At 40.9% G+C, this 16,154-nt stretch overlaps 1 protein-coding gene and 1 pseudogene across 2 annotated transcripts in view; both read left to right on the forward strand.

Annotated features, from left to right (window-relative positions):
- Nucleotides 1-28: 28 nt before the first annotated feature.
- On the forward strand, nt 29-5,612 carry LOC309690460 (myosin-IIIb-like; the record flags this gene model as incomplete). Its single annotated transcript, XM_082507491.1, has 12 exons — nt 29-42; nt 133-217; nt 313-429; nt 886-990; nt 1,500-1,702; nt 1,783-1,881; nt 1,960-2,074; nt 2,188-2,314; nt 2,910-3,120; nt 3,929-4,076; nt 5,204-5,357; nt 5,491-5,612. The coding sequence occupies 12 exons, from the start codon at nt 29-31 to the stop codon at nt 5,610-5,612; spliced, it is 1,500 nt and encodes a 499-aa protein (XP_082363617.1).
- A 551-nt stretch (nt 5,613-6,163) lies between these two features.
- Nucleotides 6,164-16,154, forward strand: part of LOC309690461 (myosin-IIIb-like) — a 29,413-nt pseudogene continuing 19,422 nt past the window's right edge. Inside the window, exons 1-5 of the transcript XR_014280759.1 lie at nt 6,164-6,183; nt 7,021-7,150; nt 13,148-13,227; nt 13,997-14,017; nt 15,181-15,258. The product of XR_014280759.1 is annotated as a myosin-IIIb-like (transcript). The remainder of the gene's footprint in view (nt 6,184-7,020; nt 7,151-13,147; nt 13,228-13,996; nt 14,018-15,180; nt 15,259-16,154) is intronic.

Genomic DNA, 16,154 nt, shown 5'->3' on the forward strand with positions numbered 1-16,154 from the left:
GGAAAGCTTAAAGGGCCTCGTGAAAAACATGGAAGTGACTAGGTATTACATTCAGCCAGTCACACTACTGTTTCTCATTTAGTGGTCACTTTACAGGCTTAAAAGGCATCTCGTGTCCTTGACTTCATACAGGCATGTCCGGATCAATACTCGTAAAACCCTCATAATAGAGAGCTGTCCTGATGATGATCTGGTGAACCTGGAGTTCTTAGACGAGGTAGGATTTTATGTGTTTATCTCGTCATGCATTGATGAGCCCAAGCTGAAAAGTTGTTGATTTTAGGCTGTGTGTGTGTGTTTTCTTTTCTGCAGGAGACAATCATCAGCCATCTCCACAAGAGGTATGATGAGCTGCAGGTGTACACTTACGTCGGTGACATCCTCATCGCTCTCAATCCTTTCCAGAATCTCAGCATCTACTCTCCTCAGGTCGGTAACACATCAGTCACAAATAGTTTTTGTGTTTTTTTTTACAAACACAGTGGAAATGATGAATGGATGCCAGTCATGATGCAGGTTCTGCTTTAGTGGATACTCTATTTGTAGGGCTAGTTATTGTTATTATTATTATTTTGTTTTTATTCACAGTAACAGCAACTATTATGGCAATTGTCATATTAGTTAGTGCAACAATCTGGCCCCCAAATTTTCTGCTCAGTCAGTTTAAATCAACTATTTTTAATCTTTTAAATTACTCTAAACATCTCTAATGCATAGTCAGCAACTTTGCATGCATTTTTCCTCAAATTTTCTCTTCACTGGATATCCGATATTGATATTATGTGACGCTGCAGAGTTTTGTCTTCTCCAAGCTGTTGGTTGTTAATTTCTTCAAAGCCGTAATAAAAATAAAAGTAATCATGAATACTTTTATGCCCCTTTTAGTTCTCTAAGCTGTACCATGGCGTAAAGCGAGCTGACAACCCTCCACACATCTTTGCTACTGCAGATGCAGCTTACCAAGGCATGGTGACATTCTGCAAAGACCAGGTATCTTCCAGAAAAGTGACTGAATAGGTTGAAGCATTGTACCGTGCAATCCTAAAACTGATAGAATAATAATGAAAATTATTTTGTATAAAGCACTGTAGGTTTTACAAATGCTTTCGAGCAATTTCTTTTAATGACAATCAGTTATTTTTTAATGTCGATTTGGAAACTTTTGGACAAAAGCAAAGGAGCAAGGAAATGTTAGTAAATAACATATGAAAAAATTATGGTATATGATGTCAGTGTTCCCGCTTGATGAACTGTTATCTCGTTTGTTTAGTGTATCATCATTAGTGGAGAAAGCGGTGCTGGGAAAACAGAAAGTGCTCATTTAATTGTTCAGCATCTTACTTTCCTGGGAAAGGTACTGCATAGTAGCTCTTTGGTCACTATTTTTCATCATCATTTCTAACTTGTTAATACCAGACTTAACTACTTGATATAACTACTTCATAAACTATCTTAAAAATCTACCAGAGTTCATGAAATAATTATTTTGTTGCTCTCAGGCAAACAATCGGACACTCCGTGAGAAGATTTTGCAGGTTAACCCTCTCGTCGAGGCCTTTGGAAACGCTTGCACGGCAATCAATGACAACTCCAGTCGCTTCGGCAAGTACTTGGAGATGAAGTTCACGCCGACAGGAGCGGTTATTGGGGCCAAGATATCTGAATACCTGCTGGAGAAGTCGAGGGTCATCAAACAGGCTCCGTAAGCAGCTGCCCTTGCTTTTTTCCTTCCTGCGGTTGGATTTGAGTAATTCATCTAACTTCTGCTTGTTTTTCCTTCAGAGGGGAGGAAAATTTCCACATATTCTATTACATATATGCCGGCCTTTACCACCAAGACGAGCTGAAGACTTACAGGCTGCCAGATGGGACACCTCCCAGGTTTGTGATGCAAATAATCCCATCATTCGCTCCTCACAATGTGGAAACTAATTTGACTGTCATAACATGAATCTGCAGGTACATTGACAGTCAGCACTGCAAAGTGATGCAAGACATTGTGTCAAGGAAACAATATAAAGAGCAGTTTGATGCCATTCAGGAGTGCTTCCGAAATATCGGCTTTACAGAAGAGGTACTAAACACTCAAGCAATCACATATGCAATGTTTGGGCACAGATCTATTGAGAGCTGTAATATATAAAATACGTAATATGTAACAATTTTCTTTTGATATCTTGTTTTTAGGAGGTCGACTCTGCTTACAAAATTCTCTCAGCAATTTTGAATACTGGGAATATTGAATTTGCCTCCATCACATCCCAGCATCAGACCGATATTAGTGAAGTGCCTAACTCAGAGGCCTTAGAGAACGGTGAGATGTTAGGCAATGTGTGTTGTAAGCATTGACTGTAAATAAAAAATGGTCATCGGTGACTCCCATAAACTTGTACGACCTGAAGTGTTTTAGGAAGTTAATCACTGGCTGCAAAAAAACAGGATTGTACATCTTTAGCTGCTTTAAAAACAAGAACTTGTAGGGTGTAGTGTGATTTTGAATGTATCTTGGATATTCTCTAAACCACACATGGTCAAAAGTATGCATATAGGCTCAGACATATACATTACCTCTCACTAATATTTGGTTAAATGCCCCTTAGCAAGCTGCACCATGATCAGCAAGCTTGGATATTTGACCAATCTTGTTGGGAGAATTGGTAGAGCTCAGCTGGCTTTTAAATAAAGTCCACAAATTTTTATCCATCCCCAAAACAGTTTAGATGTGTGTTTGGGATCATTGAGCTGTTGATTTGAGGTGATGTTGTAGAATTTGAGAAAAGGGAATCTTTCCACTTTCCACTTTAAATATCTGCAGTATAACCATGTTATAGTTTGTTATTATAGTATTGTGATAAGATGCAGTAATCTCTTCACTGTGAAACTGATTGACTGTCTCGCCTTTTTCTCAGCTGCGTCTCTCCTCAGCATTGGACCCGAGGAGCTCCAGGAAGCACTTACCTCTCAGTGTGTGGTCACGAGGGGCGAAACCATCATCCGCTCCAACACCGTGGACAAAGCCGCCGATGTCCGAGACGCCATGTCCAAGGCGTTGTACGGACGCCTGTTCAGCTGGATAGTGAATCGCATCAACTCACTCCTGCAGCCTGACATGAATGTCTGGTCAGTGCGTGCTAGTGATGAACAATTTGTTTGCATGCCCACTGTTTTTGTCTTTTCTGTAATTTCTTGGGGTGTAATTTCTCACTCAGTTTCTGCAAAGTTCTGATGACCTTTCTGGAAGTCTGCAGAGGTAGATGCAAACATGAAGAGGGGAATATCAATGGGAAAGCACAAGACAAGCAAAAGGAGAGCAAAAAAGAAAAAAGTTTTAATAAATTTTTGATACAGAGTTGCGTGCAGAGAAAATAATGTTCAGATGATTAAAAAGACTTCAGAGAGACTGCAAAGAGGCTTTTCATTGATCCAAAAGAATTCCTTCATAAATATGAGCATTGACTGTCAAGGAGTCGTCTCTCAGAGATGAAGCCAGAGTTCCCGTCTGCATTCCAGTCATCTTAGCCGTTTCCTTATTGCCATTAATAACCTGGTAGCACTGGTTAAAGGTGACCTCTACATACTGTGGGTAATGACTGATCATGAAAGTAGCAGCTCCAAGCACTGAATATAAAATACAGGATCATAAATATCTATGCTGTGTTGCAGAAGTGAGTATTGTTAGTGCAGACATTGAAAATAACTGGAGGTTAAATCAATAGAGACTGAAATAAAAGCCATTTAAGAAGATCTGACTTTTTCAAAGACGGTGTTTATGATTTCTCGTCAGACTAGGCCATCCAGACCAGACTCCGTATTTGGGTGGAACTTGGATTATCATTAAAGTTTTATCAATTAATATGGCTGCTGGGGATTTGCTTGTTCCATCGCATAGAAGAATAAGTTTGTTTGTCCCCCTTTTTTTCCTTTGAAGTGCCGTAGAGAGCGGCATGAATGTGGGAATCCTGGACATCTTTGGATTTGAAAACTTCAAGAAGAACTCGTTTGAGCAATTGTGCATCAACATCGCAAACGAGCAGATTCAGTTTTATTTCAACCAGCACATATTTGCTCTCGAACAGGTGAGTTCTTCATGCATAAATAGGTTTTAAATGATCCGCTCTAATGCACAAAGTAGAAGATACCACTGTAATGTGTTTGGGGTGAAAGAATAACACAAAATATGCAGAGAACATTCCATTTAAAACACTATTATGGAAATTAGTCACTTAAATAAATTTGGTGTTTACACAGTTACCAATTCAGAAAAGCTCTCAACATTAATTTTTCCTACAAGTCACCCCAAATTACTCTCTTAATTGATTTAATGAAGCTGTTTACCCTGAAGTGCGAAAAGCCTTTTTTCCTCGATGGAGATGAATTGACATCAATCAGAAACCCTTTTGTTTGAAGTAACTTTGCAACAGTCTTTTTTAAAGAGAACTCAAGAAAAGTGGCTCGGTTTAGTGATGTGGCACATTTTCTCATTAGATAGCTCAGTGTGCATTTCTTTAGAAAAATACAAACTATTATTTATTGAGGCCAAACTCCGCACGGCATATGGACTAATAATAGCCTCTGCACTTTCATTTACATTCACATTTTTAGCTCTCTCCAGGACCAGAAGTGTTATTGGAAGCTACATTTTCCCCGTTCAGATTAATTATAGCAGTGATCTCTGAAAAAAAGGCCTTTAGCTTGTGGAAAACATCCTCCCCTGATGTAGGGCTAATGCTCGGTGGAAAGGGGATCTTTATTTTGTGTGTGGATGTCTTCAGTCTTGCTGTACACAGAAACTGATTATTCTGACTTAATGATTTAAACATGAGGATGGTTTAGATCCATTGGTTCCACTTTATTAGTAAAATATATATTTAAAACAACTTTTTGATCTGAAATTAAATAGATGCAATAATGTGATTTGACTCTGGGTTATTTGCACATTGAAATAAATTATGAATAAGTAAGTGGCTCTATTTGTTGGTTTGGAGCTGTTCTGTTTTATGCATTCAGTAAAAGACTCTATTACGCTGTAAATTTCAGCCGTAGACACACACAGCTGGCTGCAAGTGTGTGGTTTGCTTGATTAGAAACTTTTTTTTTTTTTAAACCACACATGCACATTGCATATTTATCCTAGGTTGTTTAATTGGGTCATTTAGGGAAACCATAACTAGATTATTATTCTGCATTCACTGGTTCTAATTAGATGGAATACCAGAGCGAGGAAGTTGATGCCAGCCTGGTGGAGTATGAGGACAATAGGCCCATTCTAGACATGTTTCTGCAGAAGCCCATGGGTCTGCTGTCCCTGCTGGATGAAGAGAGCCGCTTCCCTCAGGCCACCGACCAGACCCTAGTGGGTAAGATTGGAACTACAGTCGCAAACATGCTGAGATGTAGCACATAAAATAACTCAGTTACATAAGAGTTCACAGATCAATGCATAATGAGCCTTCACGTGCTGTAATTTTCTTCTACATGTCTTCTTTACAGATAAGTTTGAGGACAATTTGCGCTGCAAATATTTTTGGATACCAAAACGAGTGGAGCTTTGTTTTGGAATTCAGCACTATGCCGGACAGGTATCAGATACTTCATTGGATGTGTTTAACTAACAATCTACTGCCTTGATGATGATGGGTGTGAGCATGTAAACCAGTGTTCAGGCCTTTGAAATGCTTGGTAAAACCTTCTATTCTGATTATGCCTTTACTTTGAGTATTTCATAAACATCTGCATACTTTATGGAAGGATTTTTCTCTACATCTGTTTTGGGGTCTGATTAGGTTTGTTGTGACTTAAAAAAATTTATTACATCCCATATAGAGAAAAATAGGAAACAAAATCCTATAAGTCTGTGAAATTTTACTAAAAAGTCTATCTTAGTTGATCCTTCACATTTTCTCATAATGTTAACTTTTTTCATACTTATTTCTTATAAATATCTTATATGAAGAAAATGTGAAAAGAGACACTTTTTTGAGTGGATTATAATATGAGACATGCGAACATATGAAGAGTGGCACAGTGCAGCAGTGGTTAGGACTGGAGCCTCATAGCAACCAGGTCCTGGGTTCAAATCTACCACCCAGCTGGGGCTCCCTACAATGAGTCTACCCTCTTTCCCTGCACCTGCATAGATTCTCTCTGGGTACCCGAGCTCCCATACTACAAAGATCTGCCTGTGTAGGTAACTGGTGATTCTAATTTGGCCAAAGGGGTGAATGTGAATGGTTGTCTGTTTCTCTGTGTTATCCCTGTGACAGATTAGAAACCCTGCCTGTCAACTCATGACAGCTAGGATAGGCCTCAGCCCTTTTTCCCTGTTTCCCTTCTTTAAGAATGGCTTCTTGACAGCCATCCTTCGCTGGGAAACCATTTTTGACGAGGGTTCAGCAAACAGTAGATTTCTTCCTATTTCTTAAGGCCATGACTTTCAGATACTGTTCATCTGCTAGACATTTTTTAGTGCTGCTACTTCTTCCTTTGTCCTTTAGTTGTTCAGTTTCCTCAGATTTTTTAATGACATACTGCACACCATGCCGAGATATGCCAAGCTTTCAGCTAATAGCTCTTTGGGAATCACCAAGCTGTTTGAACTGTGTTATTGGAATTTTTCATAAATCCAGGACTGGATAGCGGCACAGCAAACTTATCGCATGTCACTGAGGAAAAACGCAGGTGTTTCTAAAAACATCTGTATTCCAGTAAGCTTTGACAGTTTGGCAGAAGCAGCATGCGCAACACCGGCAACTGAACCTCAAATGGATTTCAGCCATCAGTATTTTTATTGCTCACACCTGTGGTTTTTCTGTGGTTAAAAGGAACATCAGTTTTCTCTGGGATCTTTTTACCCTCACATAAGATGTGTGTGTGTGTGTGTGTGTGTGTGTGTGTGTGTGTGTGTATATATCCATACCCCAGCATTAATTTCAGCCTTATCATAGAGTGATGACAATTCAGATTCAGAAAATGTGAATTGACTGTTACACGTGCGTGTATTTCTCATGTCCTACTCAACAGGTAATGTACAATGTGAATGGCTTTTTGGAGAAAAACAGAGACACTCTCCCTGCAGACATTGTTGTGGTGTTGAGGACGTCAGAGAACAAACTTTTGCAGCAGCTGTTTTCCAGCCCCTTAACTAAAACAGGTATGATATAATGCTATTTAGAAAATCTCAGCAACTAACCACTAGCCACAGAGGAAATGGAAACTTTCCTTTTGTTAACAATTGCGGGACTATATCACTCAGTGAATAGTGCTGCTGTGTACTCTTCCCATAAATGTTCAGGTAAGTGGGTTTCTTTAAGACGCGACTCCCAGGCATCTTTCCCCCCCCCCAGCCCCCCTTCATTTCAAGCCTCTGCGTGCCGTGCTCGGATAAATCTGCAGTCTCCATTATCTCTTGAGAGGCTCAGCTCTCCGCATGGCGCTCTGTTTTTATTTTCACTAAGCTGTCCCTCTTGGTTTCCCTCTGCTGAATGCTATCTACAGATTGTGGGTGCAGTGGGATATTTTTATGATAAGGTTTCTAAATACCCAGGGGATGAAAAAAGAGTATTTAGAGAACACAAAAGCAACTCTTCCCACCTCTTTTCTGTTGGTTAAATGAAGGTAGAGTAATGTGCTTGTCATTAGCTGGGGCTGGGGCCCTCCTGGTCACTTGATTTAGCTGAAATGCTAATAGATGTTTTATATTATCAGATTCCCACTTCCTACTTTTATTTCAGCTAAGCCACTTTATGTGATTCACTTCCTTTTTTAGGCACCTGTAAATTCCTGCTTTCTCTCCCAGTGGCATTAGAAGGAGATTCGATTCACAAAAGGCACCTAAGCTGAGACTCCTGTAGAAATCTGTGCAGCGTGTCTGCAAACTTCAATTGCTGGCTGTGCACGAGGGAGCCTTCAGCCACTTCCTTTCTGCAATTACGAGCTTCAGAAAAGTACACTCTATAAAACCCAATTCAGTGAACACTTAATTTCAGTGCACAAAGGCACTGAATAGAAACTAAGATGTGCTGCAGTGTTTACTGCTGCACTCCTGAAAGCTTCTTTATTTCCTTTTTTCTTTTCAACTGTGTTTGTGTCTGTCCTGACTATCCTGAAATGTTTAAGATTCTTTTAGAAACACCGTGCTTACACAGATCTTTTTTAATTTTAGAGTCAGAGGTCCGATTTTCATATTGCAGCTTGTGGACCCGCAGATCATCTCGTTAGATAAAGAGCTATGAAACACTGCTCGGGCTTATCGTGCCGGAAAAGATGGAGCACTGTTTAAGTGAGATACAGTAACGCATGAGAAAATTATAAATCTATTCTTCGGGGTAAAATTTGTGGGGAGATTTAATTTGCATTTTACTCCACATTATGGATTCTCTGTTATCTGTGAAATTACCATTATCTGGGGCGATCTGATGGAAATCTGTTTTACACCAGGGTGGTTTCACTGTCTGGGCCGCCCCCTCAGTGTGTCACCACTAGGGGACATCATCGTAGACCTGCAGCGGCCTGGATGCAGAGATGAAAGCGAAATGCTGGATCTGGGGTTTTGGACTACACATATTGTGCATGAATGCACTGGAGGTTAATGTTTGTGGTGATGCACATGTCACACTGCAGTGAGGACACAATACCTATAAATCAGACAATTTAGCTTTTTGGTTTCTGTCGACTGTAAAACAAGCGACCGCAATTTGAGAATGTGATATCCCGACCGTTCATGATTGAAGGGTAGCAGGGAAGTGTGAAGGCCTCAGAAAGTAAAAAGTTCCCAGGCGGTGAATAGCGAGGGCACTTGAGCCTTGCAGAATGTGGGTCCTTGAGGCTTGGACATGTGGTGGTGTTTTGTCAGAGGAAATGGGATGTATTTGCATGGACAAATTCCTCAGAGCCAGGGCCTTTCCCAGATCAGGGGAATCACAGTGTTTGAATTGGCAGAGCTCACTTGGGTCTACCAGGGCTTGGGCAACCCACGGTCACAGTACAGTGGACGTGTGTGTGTGCGCGTGTGTGTGTGGCCTCAGGGCTGCCTGGCCCTGCTGATTGTAGCATAGCACATCTGCACATGCACACTGCTCATCGAGACTGCCAGTTCTTTGTCAGAGGATGGAGTTCACAGATAGTGGGCCGCGCAGGCACACACATGCTATATTCTCATTCAACCGATAAGGTTTTAACATCTTATACTGTACGCTGAAAAATAACAGGTATGAACGGGACCTGCACTGATGTAATTTGGTGTCATTTTGAATTATTCATTGGCAAGCCACCATTTAAAAAATTAATCACGGGATGATTTCTGTATATAAAGATTTACTATTACATGCCGTCTTTGAAAGGGACGCTATTAGCACCTAATACATAGCATTCGTGACTTCTTATTACCAGCTTCTAAACAAATAAACCCTCCCTGAGTTTGTATGCATCTTTGTATTTTCCTCTTTGTATTTGCAGAATAAATAATTAGATATATCATAGATCCTGCACTATCCTTCAGAACAAATGTGAAATATTTATCCTCTGTCTGAGTTTCTCCCATTTATTTTCAAGTTTATACTATAATTTAATGTCCCTTTGATTACATTTATCTCATACCTAACTCCCCTAGTTATTTTGCAGATTTAAAAGCAAAAAGCTGTTTTTAATGGTCAGTTTTACCACGTCACATCACAATCTGAAGTCTAATATTTGTCAGCTGGAGCATTTATGCCATTTGCCAATTGCTGCAGTTGCTAAAGAAGCTCATGCCGTTAATATGCTCTGCAAGATCTTTAGGGCTGTGGAGTTCATATTGAGCAATTTACATATTGGTTTTACATCTTCACACAAAGCCACAGTTGCAGCTCTCCCATCCTCTGCCATCTCCCTCCGTCTCCCTTCATGTAAGGAGATCCTCCTGTGTGGAAGTGACAGGCTTCTCCCAGCGATATGACATATTTGGCTCTTTGTTCTCTGCCTTTTTTCATCCCAGTCGGCAGACACTGCAGTCTTTCACTGCACTTCCACATATTCTCTCTAGCAGGAGAGACACTCACCAAGTAATACTTTTGTTTGAATTCTCTCCTAATCGCAGTATTGGGGAATGTTTTGAGTCAGCAGAGGGATTTTTTTTTTTTGACGGGCCTTGCACATCAATAGCAAGAAGCCGGCTCTCCTAAGTCACATGGTACAACATCCTTTGATAAATGCAACACTGTGTTGTGTCACTAAAAGCCAATTACACCATGCTTTTTTATGATTGATCTGCTTTGACAGTAGTGGATGGCATTTAAATCAACAGCCCCCGAAGCCATCTCTAGGCATAACCGGTGGTGGTTATAGAGGGTGGGTAGGGTGGCGGGGGGTTACGGGTGCTTTAATCTAATTTGCTTGGTTGCTGAGTTGAGTTTCTAGATCACATGTTTTCAAAAAGAGAGCGGGAGAGCGGGCAGAAATATCCAGCAAGGCTCTGCTCACTCAGCTCAGGAAGGCTGCTCTCTCTTACAACTTTGATTGTCCCCCGTGTCGACAGCTCGATCCACAGCTTCTGAAGTACAAGGCGCACACTGGCACTCATAAAAGCATGTAGGGAGGTGTCATATTGAACGCGGGATTGCTTTTTAATCCCGAGCACATTGACTATTCTTGTCAATAGAACCCCAATACAACTGCCAGCTTGAGCTTTTTTTTTTCCTACAGGATTCTTGCTGGGCTTAATTTTCAAAGTGAACGCACAGATGCCAAGGAAGGGTTTTTTTCTTCTCTTTCTACCCCCCACTCCCCACACACCGCTCTGCCTCTCTCTGTTTGCGTCTTGGTAGTCCATGCCAAGAGCAACATGCGTGAAGCAGAAACGATCAGTGGGACGCTCCTCCACCTGTTTCTCAAGTCTGAATGACCTGGGAAATATTCCCCTCACCTGCTCGCCCTCCTTTTCAATTATTAACCTCTTATATTTCCACTCCTTTTCTCTTTTCGTTTTATTTTTATCATGAGAACTCTGAGAATAAGGGCTGTCTCCATCTGTAACTTAAAACACATGTAGCCTATTCTTCAGCTGAATCCGCTTTCAAAGAACAAATCTTCCTTTTCTAGCTCGTCTCTGTGTTTGAATAATTATTATCCACATCATTAGACAAGCTCCTTACTGTATCTAAATTAGAAGGTCTTCTTTTCAGGCCGGACATCACAGGTGTTCCCTTGGCTTCGTGTCTCAGGAGGCAGAAATCTTTGAGGATACTGACTATTAACCAATGCTCTAATCATCTAGTCAGGAGGGGATATGAAACCCGCCGGAAGAATGAATTAATACGACCCGCCAAGGAATACACGAAGAAAGCAGCGAGTGTCCATTTGCAAGGCTTAGGTACAACTGTCATAGTTTCTCTCATCGCAGCGCAGCCCCTTCATCTCCTCTTGATGGTGTCATGGAAGTGAGAGGCGTAAAAGCACAGTGACACTCCACGAGCCCGTTCCACTCGCAGCCGCTAATTCATCATGACAAATGTGCTCAGATGATCTGGCCCAGCAGCACTAATGGGGAGAAGAGAGAGCGCACTTCATTTGCACAAGACCCACTCCAATTAATCCATCCAGCTTTACTCTGGGCTAATTGGAGCAGGGCCCTCCCTGCCTGTGTGCTGGTAATATACCCGACACAGTTTAACAGCCCCTGTTCTCAAAGATCATACTTTTTGTGCGTGCGTGCGTGCGTGCATGTGTGTAGGTTTTGCCGAAGGGGCCTTTGAGGTTGTAAAATCTGTTCCCGGTATCCTAAACACAAGACCTTCTCACAAACATGTGTTCATAATGAGCAATTAACTGCTCACATTTCCATCATATCGGGCTTTACTCTGTCCTTTCTTCTATTTTTGGGTTCCAGTTTTGATCCGTTGGTTATTTTTCCAAACGTATTTACAACAAATATAAAAAGCATATTTTAATATGGCAGAATGTCTTGCATTTAGTTTGTTGCCTGATACAAAAAAACCCTGATTTATTAGCAGAATGAACAAGCAGATGCATAAATAGAAATCGGGAGATAACTGTCAAAAGCTAAAAGCAACATCAGTACTAGCTTAAAAGACTCTTTTGAAGAGTGCTCACATCATATGTTTTTGGTTGTTTTGACTACAGCAGTGTGTGTGTGCACATATTTGTGTGTGTGTGTATCTATGTGTGCTATGAACGGCACATTGCTTTGGCTCAGTGCAAAACCCTTTGGCACCAGTAGGACACCCTTTGTCTAAAGTTAGAAGTGTACTGCCTGTTAATTAATCCATCCTAAATTGATTTTGATCAGTCCGGCTTTTGATTGAAGCTTCTAATACATGTTTGATAGTGCAGCGTCCTCTGGGAAAAGGCAGGCGCTGATCCGGTGTTTAAGTTTCTGGCTCGCTGTCAGACGATGTCCTCACCAACCGATGCGAGTCTTGAAATGATATCGCAGAAGACGAGAGCATATTTGCATTTTCGAAGTTTGTCTGTGTGCGGTAGAAAATCTAGAACAATTGTTGGGCTGTCACTTTGGCTTTATCTTTAAAAAAAAACTTAAAAAGGTTTTCCTTCTTGCCATACACGGCTGCTCGGGTAATGCTGCCTCCTGTGTCTGCAGACGTATTTTTCTAAAGGTGTGTGTGGCACATCTGTGCAGCTATTGTTTATTCATGGAGTAAACCCTTTGAAATGTGTTAAGATACTTCCCACTCATTATAAAAATCCTGCCACCCATGGATTAGGACTTTGATGTCACCAATCCTGCTTCAAAGGCTTCTTTCACTGCTATTAATCACAGTTTAGCCTCTGAAGATATAGCCAGAGAAAACATTTGGACATCTTGTGCAGAAACTTTGAAATGTTCAGACTGTCTTGCATATGCTATGTTCACATCCTTTCCACTGTGTGTGGGGCTGTTGGACTGCTGTGCACACAGATGCACTCCTGAGCCCATGGATTCAGCTTAGTTTTTTTTTCTTTATACTCTCCTGCTCTATGAACACCAACATAGTGGTGCACGCTTTATACACCTTTTTCTTGTATGTTGAATAAAAAAGAAAAGAAAATCAATCCCGGAGTGTTTACTGAAACGCCGCTGGCTCATTCCCAAATATTATTTGCTTTCTCATATTACTGCATGAAAGTCCACTGGCTTCATTCTTGTGTTCAACAGGAAATCTGGCGACGTCCAAAGCGAGAGTCACCGCCGCCTCCAGATCTCTCCCACCACAGCTTGGTTCAGGACGCACCAAGGTGAGCATTCAGCCGTAGCCCGAATCATCACGTGCAAAAAAAGCCCCATAATGCTTTTTTTACATTTTTTTTTATTTGTTGCTCACAGGCATTGCACCATAAGAAACCCAATAAAAACCTGTGCTGTGAAGCATAGCCACATTAATTGACTGCCCTGTTATGTTTGCTGTCTTGCTTGTGGTGATACAGCATCGCCATCTGGCACTCAGTGTCTACATCATAAAAGTAGTTTCTGAGACTTAGTGAATATTGTTGTTTTTGTCGCTGGCAGGTAGCGTTTTAAATTTTAAGGATGACTTTTGCAGATTCACCTAAATCAGCTTAAATCACTGCATTGGCTTGACGGTTTTCTTTCCATGATATTTCATGTAGAATCTCTTGTTGCATCCAGCAATGCTGATTGTTCATGTTCACTCTAAGTTTGTTTGAGCTGAGTCTTGGCAGCATCAGTGGCTGGAAATTTTCTTAAAAGAAAAAGCTCTTACTGCCTCTCCCTCTGAACTTTAACACTTTCATTTCTGGACCTTCTTTGTTTAAGGGGCAGAATTTCACAAGCTAATAATATCTCTAAGATCGCGTTTCTTAAATGACTGAAAATATTCAGCCTATGTTGACTAACTTTAATCTGATTTTTGTGTAGGAAATACGAAGTCACATGATGCTTTAACACTCGAACCTCTCTTAAAACTGAGTTTCAGATTCCTCTTGTCTTTCCATTTCTCTCTTCCTTTCCTTCCATGTTATTCGACAACATGTGCTGTACTCAAAGTCTCCCAAATACCTGTTGAAGGTAAGAGCCCTGTTTGATAATAGTAAAACTTTCTGAATACAAATGCACCACCTCTGAAGCACAGGACAGATCTGAGAAAATAAACCCAACATAGTTCACTGAAGTTATCATCGCATTATTGTAATCCAAAAACTAAAACTTCAAACTGCGCTTCACAGACTGACTGTGCAGCTCCAGTCATAAAACATCAATCACAAGCTGCTTTTGGAAAATGTAAATCATCCCTTTTGAACCATTTTTTCTCCACACAGCCACATTCCTGAGTTATTAATGTAAACAAATGCACTGCGATGTGTCTTTTAGATTATAAAAATGCTTCATGTGAGACGGAAACAAAGGCCAGAATAACAGTGGGAATAATAACAGTCCTACTTTGTTGAGCTTCCACTAAGCACCTACTCAGTTATTCTTGAAGAAGAGAGGACTTCTTAGTAATAACTCTGTGAGACTGATGTAATATGTATGCGTCTCGTTCTCAATCAGAGTTGGAGAAAAGTTGACAGAAACTGACGCTTACGAGAAGCTACCAGTGTGCTCAGATTAAAGTGACAGTTGTTAGAACAGTGGAAGTGAGTCTCCGATAGCCGTTTGCTATTCTGAAAGCAGATCATACAGAAGTACAAAGTGTCGGAGCGTCTCGTTCCTATGCAGCTCGCACAGCCTTTCACGTACCTTCCTTTCTCCGTGCAAGGATGAAATAAAGTATTAAGATATTCACTTACTATAAAATATCTATTGCATCATTAATTTTGATGGAGCCATGAACTGCGAAGGCCATTAGAAAGCTTATATTGTGTCCTCGTTAATCCGCCGTCATCAGGATGACTGTCTGCTCGGTGACGGCTAGTCTCATTACTCAGAATGCTCTGCAATTTTCCCATGCCCCACAGCAGTGCCGAATTATTCTCTAGATTGTTAGCTTTAAGTGTTTATGAGGCTGTGTTATACAGACGGCACAGTTAGTACAGCTGTGTTTTCCCAACTGGCCCATTTAGAGGAAGGGGACCTGCTGTAATAATACCTTTATTTCTGCAGAGCCCGCTGAAGATGTCATGTCGCAAATGAACAGCATCTCATTTGAATCTGCTGCATTTTATGTTGCAGTGGCCTAAGTCTGGCCTGATCATCAGTGCAGCGTGCTTATCGCGACTGTTTGTGTTCAGGTGGACACCATGGAGATGATCCGCCACCCAGAAGAAACCACCAAGATGAGGAGACAGACGGTGGCCTCCTATTTCCGTGTAGGTGTTTGCATTTCTCACTAAAAATGACTGCCCGGATGACACGTACTCCACCATACATCAGCAGGAAAATGAGACTGAAGTCTGCGTGCTGGTCTCATTTTGCCGTTGAGCATTTTTAAACTGTGTACTTTGTTTGTAAGAGTAACAAAGAAAAGCTTCAAATGTGAAAATAAAATGATAGCTGCTTTTCAGGTTCAGCTGAGCAGCTAATGATCTTCATAACATATGAAGCTGCAGACTAATTTGAAGCTCATACAAATATGATTAATTTATGCTGTATCAATAACTCCAAACAGCAAGATTCAATGACGTAAAGCAGGAGCACTGATTGTCTGAAAACAACTAAAAGCCTTCCACTGATGAGTGGATTAACTTGTTATTAATATGATGTTGTAACTGATCAAACCAGCAAAGTCTGTGATATCAACGGATCCTTCAGTTATTACTGATATAATATTTACATTAAATGAATTATGGGTATTCATGTGTTCTTTGTCAATTTACCTCTGATGAAAAGCATTAAAAGATGTCCTCAGCTTGCTCTGGGGACTAGCTGGGGAATGTTTGCTGAAGATGGCTGGTGGACAGCAAAATTGAATTTAATGAATTTGTTCTGTGTAAATCAGTAACTGTCTGCCAACAAGTCCACTGCAGCTTTATAAAGTAGGGGTTGTACTCACTTGTGGACACAAATAGTTGCAGACACCATGGATGAGTAGTCATTTCTGTTATATTGCCTTGTAGGACGAGTGTGAAGTTGAACAAGTTAACACAGAATTGGCAGGTACTTGAACGTCTGCAGGGATGTCATGCTCATGGCCTGATGATGAAATGTGCTCTGCTTTGGTCAATTGGATCCAAGTGAGAGGACCTTAGCATACTCATAGACTATG

This window comes from Aulonocara stuartgranti, assembly GCF_965226115.1.
Source record: "Aulonocara stuartgranti genome assembly, chromosome: 16".
Lineage (NCBI taxonomy): Eukaryota > Metazoa > Chordata > Actinopteri > Cichliformes > Cichlidae > Aulonocara > Aulonocara stuartgranti.